We start from the raw sequence: 10,351 nt of genomic DNA on the forward strand, positions 1-10,351 counted from the left end.
GCTTCACACGATTGGGCCTTAAGAGAAGTTATTTCTGATTTTAACTTGGTGATGTCATCATCCTTTTCTTCTAGTTGGCATATCATGGTGTTTCTCTCCTTTTCTACTTCATCAACTTGTCCTTCTATGAATTTCGAATATTCCATCACCTTCTTAGCTCCCTGTGCTTCTTTCCTTGCTTCTTCTAGTTGTGATCTAAGGGAGGAGACCTCTTCCTTGTATTGGCCAACATCTGCTTCAAGTTTGTTCAAGCTCTTGTGCCTTTTTTCAAGGTGGCTTAACAAGGTATCTTCTCATTTATTTTCCTTATCCAATTGGTTTGTCATGGATATGACTTCTTCACGATGCTTTTTCTTGTTTTGATGAAATTATTCCTTAATCTTGGCGAGCTCCTCATATCTTTCTTGTACTTGAAGCTTGACAAGGTCAACTTCCTTCCTTGTCTTGTCATGGTCACCAACTTGTGCTTTCTTCAGTTATTCACTTTCATTTTTCAAATTTTTAATCTCTTCTATGGTATCCATAAGTTTGGTGAGTAGATCTTGTTAAAAATCTTCTCCATTCTCTTCATCTTCTAGGTCTTCTTTAGCCTTGATGTCATCACTCTTATGTTCAGCTTCCTTGAGGGCTCTTGATTTCCTTCTTGTTTTCCAACATTTTCTTGACTGGAGATCATTGTCAACACTCCTTTTAAGTGAAGATCATGAAGTTTATCCCATATGCCTTTTGCTGACAAACATTTTTCAAAATTGGCCTTCATTTAATCTGGTGGCCCATTCAATATTTCTTTCATTACTCTTGTATTATGTTCCTTGGATTCTCCATCCATCATGCTATCAGTAATCATTGATTTCTAGACTTCAATGCCTTGAGTCTTTAAGAAATTCCTCATTCTTGCTTCTCATATATCAAAGTTTCCATTGAACAATGGAGCCTTCACAAATTGATTGACTTCAATTTCAGTGGTTGAGGAAGACACATCTTTAGGAGGATTGGAGACTTTCTTCCTTAGCTTCGCCACTTGTGTTCTAATGATCAACCTTCAAGATGTTAGGCTTTGAGTGAAGGTATTGGCTCTGATACCAATTGTTGGAAATACTGAGAGGGGGGGTGAATCAATATTTCTTTTCAATTATTACTTTTACCAGTTAGATCACTTATATTTAGAACACAAAATGGGCAATAGGAATAAATGCTTTCATTAATATAATCTTTACGATGAATCAAGTACACTATAAGTAGGGCTCCAACCCTAAAAAAAGACACTGAGGCTCTAACCTAGGATGTACCAAGCACCTACTTGGACATTCCAAGGCACTGACCTTGTCAATTCTAAGGCACCGACCCCAAGGACTCCAATCCTATATCTTATTCTTCAGGCACCGCCCTGGATTCTTGAGGACTCCGATCCTCCTGGGCTCCAACCCTTTACTTCAAGGCACCAACCTTGTTTTTTAGAGGCTCCAACCTTTCAGTCACCAACCCACTGTTGTACTTTGTCTAGATATGTTTGATAGAAAATCACGACTCCCAAAGTCTTCTTCATGGATCCTTGTCAATCTTCAACTATAATATCCATGTTATGTCATCAATGACAACTTTTTCATATAGAAGGTGTCTCCACAACTCTTCATATTACCCAAACAGTTACTCCAAGGTCACCTCATGATGAGTCATGCATCATGGTATCTAAGGCTCTCCACGAATCTTTCAAAGTCAGCTCCAAGGGCAAGGTTGTATACTCTAACACTGCTCCATAAGAGTCTTCACAATCAATCCACTTTCAAGATTACTTCAAACTAGTTCAAACCCAAGACTTGCTCCACTATGGTTCAACAAGGCTCTTCAAAGTACTTCTTCAACAAGTCTACAAAGAATGCTTCAAAGGTATACAGCAAGTCTTCTCTTCAAGATATATCAATCATAGCCCAAACTGTCTCAAAAAGAAACTTCTCCAAACTATGCCTAGCATGTTGCTTCAAGATGCTCTCAAATATTTCTACACAAGATGTCTTTCCTATGCCTAGCATGTACCTTGACTATGCCTAGCATGTACCTTGACGGGTTTGCCTTAGTACCATACATGCATGGCCCTGTTGTCAGCAGGGCTATTAGGTAGCCTTGTAGGTTTACTTGTATTTCTAGCTTCCTTTTGAATATTTTTATACATTTAATATTTTAAATTGTTGAAGGTGGGTGGTATGAGAGTTTATTTACTAAGAACATTACTTCACTTCTTAAGTTGGGTTCTTGAGCACATATTTCACCATGGTCCCTTTGTCATGGTTGCTTTATGTGCAGTAAGATGGAACATTTCCAAGAATAACACAAAACTTCTATATAATTATTAATGCTAATGGTGTTGTTGAATTTTAGTGAAAACACTCATGGGGATGGTCCTCCATGGAAATTTTTTCCACTAATGCTATTTTTATAAGGATTTGTACAAATTTCTTAAGAAAGCTACCTAAAAAAAATAATTACAATGAGGTAATTCATTACCACTCAAATATTGGAATTTCAAAAATGAAACAACACCCTCCCCCCCACTTATTTCCACGATAGTGAAATGTATGGTGAGAGGAAAAGGGTGAGTTTTTCAATCAATCATAGTCACTTTTAAAATGATAGGGGATCAAAAGATCATTATACTTTACAAGTCTTGTTAAAATATACCAAGGAAATAGGCTTATTCAAATTTGAGTAAAGGAACGGCAGATGTGACTTGAGGTTGCATCTGTTGTAACTTGAGGCTGCGATGACTGTGACTTTAAGTTACAGCAGTTGTAACTTAAATTTGCAACATTTGTGACTTGAAGTTGTAGCAGTTGTGACTTAAAACAGAGCAAGTTATATAAAAGGAAATATATACATAAAGGAATGAAATGAAAATTAAGAAAAACAATCAAAATAAAAGTAAACAATACTTATTCTTTTCTTTTCTTTTCTGAATTTAAAAGATAAATAAAAATTTACCCAATCACAGGTGTGGGGGCATCCCTCTAGCCACCTACAATTTCTAAATTTGCATCATCTAAGATATTGTTAAGAAAAAACTCCTTCATGAATTGTTGATGATATAAGCACAATCAATGATCATTTTCAAGGAAAGAGACATCTGACTCATCTATAGTAGTAAGGTGCATTGTTTCATTATCATATACTTCATCGACCTCATAAGGTCCTAACCATTTGATTTGAAGTTTACCAGGGAAGTCTTGGAATATGGAATCATACAGTAATGCCCAGTTACATTTTTGGAAGGTTTTCCTTTTGATGAAATGATCATGCCATTTTGCCCTATATTGTTTAACTATTAACATTTTTTAAGGGAAGCTAGGCACATTTCATCTGATTCGTTAATTTGTTGCAGGCATAGTTTCTATGCCTCTGAGAAATCTAGTATGACTTCTACGGTAGTCTTAAGAGCCTTAATCTCAAACTTAATTGGAAATATAATATTTTTACCATACACAATCTGGTAAGGAAAAAAACCTATGGTATTACGCCAAGTAGTGTGATAATCCCATAATGCTTCAGGAAGCTTGTAAGCCCAGTCTCGATGATTAGTAGCCACTATTTTTTCATAATGTTTTCCAACACTTTGCTTGTGCTTTCAACTTTTTTGTAACTTTTCTTGCGGATGGTACAATGTTGTAATTTTGTGATTGATGCCATATTTCTGCAATATTGCTAAAATTTTGTGAGAAATGAATTGTGTTCCTCCATCAGTGACAATTTCTTTGGGTAGGCCATATAGAACAAAGAGTTCAAACAAGAAATTGGGCAATGCGTTCTCTATAGCTCTTAGAAGAGCTTTTTCCCCCACCAACTTTGTAACATAGTCTATACAAACCAAAATATAATATTTCTTATTTGAGGGAGGGTAAATGGGGCCCACAAAATCCATAGCCCATTTTCAAAAGGTTCCACTATCAACTGCATTTGAAGAGGAATTTCATTATATTGAATAGGATTCCCCTTATTTGGAAGCTATCACATCCTTAAACATATTTCTTGGCCTCCTTAAATATTGTTGGCCAGAAGTAACCCACCTGCAACACTTTATGTCTTGTTCTTCGGTTAGTAAAATGGCCTCTACAGGGTTCGTCATGACAGGCCTTAAGGATGTCATAAATTTCACTATCCCTTATGCATCTATGGATCTTAAGATCTACTCCTATATAAAAAAAGATAGCCATCTATCAGGATAAAATAGAACAATGATGAATAAACTATATTTTCTCTCGAGGAGACAAATGTGAAGGTACTTTCCCTGTTGCAAGATAGTTGGTGACATCAACATACCACGGAATTCTAATGGATACCACAAATAAATGATCATCTAGAAATCAATCTTCTATAGGATATGAGTCGTTCACAAGAAAATTCTGGATAGGAAATCTACAACAATGTTTCCTTCCCCGGCCTATCCTTGATGGTGATGTCAAACTCCTACAACAAAAGAAACCATCAAGACTATACCATTAACAATCAGTTTATTTGCTAAATACTTAATGATCTGTATATAATAAAACAAGATAGCCAATAATATAATGGAGAAAATTGTTAACAACAGCCAAAAACTCATTTTCTATCATTGTATAATTTTATTCTACTGGTGGAAATTTTTTGTTAATGTAGTAGATAGCATAGGGTTTCTTTTCTCCTTCCTAGCCACATATTTCTCCTATACTTATGTCTGATGCATCAGAGAATATGTGGAATGAAAGTTTCCAATTGGGACATCGTAATATTGGTGTTGTTGAAAGTAGTTTCTTTAATTCTACAAAGACATTATCACGTTTTTCAATCCAAATAAACTTCACATTTCCTATTAATACATATAGTGGTGCTACAATTTTTGAAAAATGTGCTATAAACCTTCAATAATAATCGGCATATCCAAGTAAACGGTGTACCTCTTTTGTTGTTTGAGGAATAGGGATCCTGAGAATTACCTCAATTTTCTTCGGGTCTGCCTAAATACCTGCAGTGGAGATAAAATGTCCCAAAACTACACCTTCCCTCATTAACATATGAAAATTTTCATGGCTGAGACATAGTTTAGTCAATATGAATATGATGAGGACTTTCTCCAGGTTTTTCAAAGCTTCTTCAAATTCATCATCGTAAGGTGTGAATTCGTCCATATAAATTTCAAGTCCATAGTTGACTAAATTAGAGAATATACCCAAAAGTGCTCTCTAAAAAGTGGTGGGTGCATTATAAAGGTCAAATGGGAGAACTCTATATGCAAACGTCCCCCATGGATAAGTACATGTAGTTTTGTCTTGATCTTCTAAATTAATTTGGATCTTATTGTAACCATTGAATCCATGTAGGAAAGAAAAATATTTTTTCCCGGACAGAGTATCAAGGAATTGGTCAGTAAATGGGAGAGGAAAGTGATATTTATGAGTAACTTTATTCAAATCACTATAATATACACAAATTCACCATTTCCCATTCTTCTTAGGGATAAAAACAAGTGGTGAAACCCATTGTTTATCTGATATAGGATATATAAAATGACATTAAGTAATTTTTGGAGTTCTTGCTTAACTATATATTTAAGATGTGGATTCAGTCTTCTTTGAGGTTAGAAAATAGAACGATCATATTTATCTATATTAATATGGTGTTTACATAATTTTGGATCAATTCCTTTCATATATGTGTAGTCCCAAGAAAAATATTGTTTGTACTTTTGGAGGAATTGAATCAGTTGTTCCGACTGAGAACTATTAAGATTAGAATTAATATTTTATGTTTTCCCATGTTCAATTTCAACTAGAATGTTATTATGAACAAGTATCATAATGATATGATCACTAATGGACTCTTCTATAAGGTTACATTGAGCTTCATTATCTATTAAAGCTTCAAGAAATTGACAAGTTTGATATTCTAACTAAGAGGTTTGGTAGATGAAGTTATTAATGGTGTCATCCTCAATTTCTTATTTGAAAGTAATAGATTTTTCAATAGTAAGAATTAGACACAACTTTTCTTCTTCATATTCAGGAGAGAACCACATTGGATTGTCAGATTCTATGTTGGGTTTAGCGAGTGGATAAATAGTAAGACTCTTAATGGTTGTTCCCTAGGAAATCATCATGTTCCCAGTTCAACATTCGATGCAGGCGTCCGTAGTAGCAATCCAAGGTATTCCTAATATGAGAGGATGTCATTCTATCTTGTCTTTAAGATTGAGAATCAAAAAATCAGCAGGGTACTCCTAGGATTCCAGCAAAATGATTACATCTTCAAGGATTCCTTTTGGTTTAATTACATACTTGTCAGCTAATTCCAACATGGTGAGGGTTGGTCTTAATTCATGTAATCCAAGAAAATTGTAAACTTTTAACGTCCTGATATTAATAGTATCTCACAAATCTACCAAAGTGTTCAAAAAATTGATGCCCTGAACTTGTACAGTGACTACAGGGTCCCCAGTGTCTTCGTACTTCATAGAAATTTGTTTCCCTAAGATTGAATTAGACAGCTTCCTAGTTACATGGATAGTGGGAGGGTATTTAGGCTTCCTTCCAGGCTTCTTGACACAAAATTCCTTAATAGTCTTTGCGTAAATGGGTACAACTTTAATAGCCTGCAAGAGAGGAATTTTAATACACAAATTTCTTAATTCCCTCAACAAGTCAAATTCAGGGTACATTGGTTTTTTTTATTAAAGTCAATCTTTCTAGAAATGGAGGAGCAACAACTGTAACCTTAGTCAAATTTTGGTTTCTAATAGGTTCAACAGGTAAGCTTGATATTGGTGGTGATGATGATTTCAATCCACCATAGGTTGCAGTTAATGAAAAATTTTCAGGTTGTATTTGAGTTTGCACTTTATTACAATTTTCATTTTCTGATTGCTCAGAAATTATTGGAAAAATTTCTGTAAAGATTGTCCACCTCGATCTCAATTATATTTTGTCACATTCCAAAGGGGAAGGATAGTAATCAAAAATATATAATACTTTAATGGGTTGAATGGGTCTGTTATTTCGGTTGGGATTAGGTTGTATGGGTAATTGAGGGCATAATAGAGGTGTGGTAGGTGGAGTATTCGAGGATAATTGGAGTTGTTGTTGCGGTTGTTATAATTGTTGTGGTTGTTGTGGTTGGGGCAGTTGTCCTAAATATTGATTAGTGGGACTAGGAGGGCATTTCCAGTTCAGAGACCAAAATGGGCCTCGAGTAGTCTAATTTCCCCATTGGGAAGGATATTGGGCATATTATGGACTTTGCCAAGGTGATCCAAAATATTGTTGGTTCTGCCAAGTGGGTCCAGATTATTGTTGAATCTACCAGGGTGGTCTAGGGTATTTCTAATTATGCCAAGATTGTCTAGGATATAGATGTTTATTATATTGATTAGTAAAGAATATAGAAGGATATTGGGTCATACCTGGAGGAAGAGATTTCCATTGTAATCGTTGAGCTATGAGATACGTCAACTCAACTTCCTTCCCAGCCTCTTTGTAGACAACTTTTAATACTAGAAATGATGGGTACTCATCATTTGGATGGTTTATTGCACAAATCATGTAGATTTCAATTGCATCTAATGGGCATTCTTTACGACCATGTTTTCAGTGGCAGCAAGGGCAAAAGATCACTAATTCTCATTCCATCACTATATGCTTTGTTTTACCTACAATACATCCAACTATGTAGTTAAGGTACTCAAAATATCATTTATAAAATATTCTAATAAATTATCGATTTATGCCCAAGTAACTCCCTTGCCAATGGTTCTACTAGTCATGCCCAAGGGGTCTCGTATTCCATACTTATCCTTGTGCTTCCATGAGAACACCTCATACACAACTTAATAATTTCATCATATTCTTCTTTTGAGATATCTCCCTTCCCCATTAGATTAAGTGTTCCTAACCATTCATCTTCCATACCCCTAATAAAGGAATATTTCAACATCTCTTTAGGAAGGGTGGTAAATGGTGACCTCTACAAGTTATATTGAAATATTTCTATGTATTCCTTTAAGATCTCATCCCCTTTATAAGTCATCTTAAATATTTCTTATCTCAAATCCCTGGATCTATAGTAGTCCTGGTATTTTGGGAGAAAACATTCCTTCATTTCATCCCAAGAGTTAATGGTACCTCCTCCTAATCCCATAAACCATCATAATGTTGCTCCCTTCAAAGTAGACGGGAACAACTTCAATTTTTGTGTATCAGTGGTATAATCATATCCTTTGCATAAAACATCAAACTCGAACAGGAATGCATCTGGATATTCTCAGGCCAATCCATGGAAATTTGGAAGACCTTGTAGCGGTATGGATTTCATAGGTGCATTTTCCTATGGATCAATAATATGAAATTATATTGTTGAGGTTGCTACAGTAGTTGAATTTACCTATCCTGGCATTTGATAAAATATTTGCTAGTACTCTTTTGGGATCCCAAAGTTAGGAAGCATTAGCTGATGAGGACCAATATGGTGTTGTTGAGGTTCTGGGCCTTATTTTCGCTTCGAAGGAATATGTCTACGTCTCACAACATTGCCTAAATCAGGGATCACATTTTCTTCCTTTAATGTTGGTGTTTTGGTAGGATCATGTTGAAATATTTGAAAATTCATATTACATGTTTCACCTCCTCATTCTCTCAAGTTATGAGTGTCCCCCTCTTATGTTAATAATGTTGGGATTTTTGAACAACTGATACATGAATCAGACGATAACGGAGCGGCTGGAGCTCTGCTAGGGTTCCCGTGGCAGTGTCGGCGGCCTCGGCCCTCTGGGCGGCTGATCGGGCACCTCCCCGTGTTCCGGTTCTCTCTGTTGCATTGCGGCTTCAACTGGGCGTATAACTGAGCGTATTCTGGTTCCAATCTTGCTTTCTGGGGTATTGAGATCCCTGGTTGCGCTCCTGTGTGGCAATCATGGGTGATCCTGGGGGTGGGGAATCCTCTCCCACCCCTCCACTATCCTCTGAAGAAGCCTTCAAGCGATTATTAACGCAGAAAGGAAAGAAACGTTCTGCCCCAGATATCCCAAAATTCATTAAAAAACTCGAGGAAGTGCCAGAGATAGCCCTGCAAGAAGATCAGCCGATCAAAATTGCTCTTCCCCTTGCTGACAGAGGATTGGTCGGGCAATTCATGGGGCATTGGCCCTCTACCAAAACCAAGGACGATTGGATTCAACGCAACTGGAGGCCTCAGCTGAAGAATAGTGTGATCTGTTATCCGGTAGGGAGAGGTTTCTTCATTTTCGAGTTCACCACCAAAGAAGACCGGGATCTGGTTTTCAGGAATGGACCGTATTTCATGGGAAATCAGGGTCTGTACCTCAATAAATGGACCCCGGACTTCGATCCCTCAGTAGATGTTCCGAAGGAAGTTCCAGTCTGGGTTAGGCTCCCCAACCTTCCGATCCATTGCTGGAGCTATCAGTCATTGCAAAAGATTGGGAACGGTCTGGGCAGATTCATTGACAAAGCAGACAATAAAGGCCAATATACTTGTGCAAGAATCTGTGTGGAAGTTGACCTAGAGGCTGGTCTTCCAGAAGCGATCAAAATCACAGTGGGAGAATGGCATCACTATCAAAAGCTGGACTACGAACAACTTCCGTTCAAGTGCAGAACATGTCATGAACACGGACACTTCCAACGAAATTGCCCCAAATCCCAAGCCGGGACTAATGAAGACGAGGAAGGATGGAAAGAAATTAAAAAAGGAAAGGCTATCCCAAGACCAACAGTGAAGAAAAATTCTGGTTCAGGGGAGAGGCTGAAGTCCAATCTGAAGAACAATTAAGATCCAAAAGTGGGAACCTCCTCAGGAGGGGACGCAGAAACCATCGAGACTCAAGAAGCACCTGAAAACTCAATGAAGGAAGCAAAAGAAACAGGTACTGAAATAATCACCCCCCCAGCCTCAGGAGGTATTGAAGGAAATAAAGACAATGAAGAACACATAAGCCTGGCCTCCGAATCGGATGAAGACTCAGAAGGAAGAACCGATGATTCAGATAGCTCTCAAATCACTCCTATCAAGTCAACCAGGGGTCGAAAATCCAAGAAGAAACTAAGAGAGGAGAAAACCTACAGGGATGTTCTCCAAGGATCCCAAAAAACTCTCAAGGGAATGATGAATACAAGGTCTGGGCGCAAGCATGGCCCGGCTCCAAAAGGAGCCACATTCCCCCAAGCCAATAAATAATGAAGTACGTCTCCTGGAATTGCAGAGGACTAGGCAGCAAGCTAAAAGAAGATGCCCTCAAAGATATAGTCAGAATGTATTCGCCTGAAATCCTTCTAATCCAGGAGACAAAGATGGAGGAAAATCTCCTCCTTAATGCCAG

At 37.3% G+C, this 10,351-nt stretch overlaps 1 protein-coding gene across 1 annotated transcript; it reads left to right on the top strand.

Annotated features, from left to right (window-relative positions):
* Window positions 1-8,925: 8,925 nt before the first annotated feature.
* Window positions 8,926-9,804, top strand: LOC149183607 (uncharacterized). Its single transcript, XM_089415008.1, has one exon. It carries the CDS (start codon window positions 8,926-8,928, stop codon window positions 9,802-9,804), a length of 879 nt encoding a protein of 292 aa, XP_089271134.1.
* The last annotated feature ends 547 nt before the right edge of the window (window positions 9,805-10,351 follow it).

This window comes from Pinus tabuliformis, chromosome 3_2, assembly GCF_031772625.1.
Source record: "Pinus tabuliformis cultivar Carrire ecotype Pingquan chromosome 3_2, CPIR1, whole genome shotgun sequence".
Taxonomy (NCBI): Eukaryota; Viridiplantae; Streptophyta; class Pinopsida; order Pinales; family Pinaceae; genus Pinus; species Pinus tabuliformis.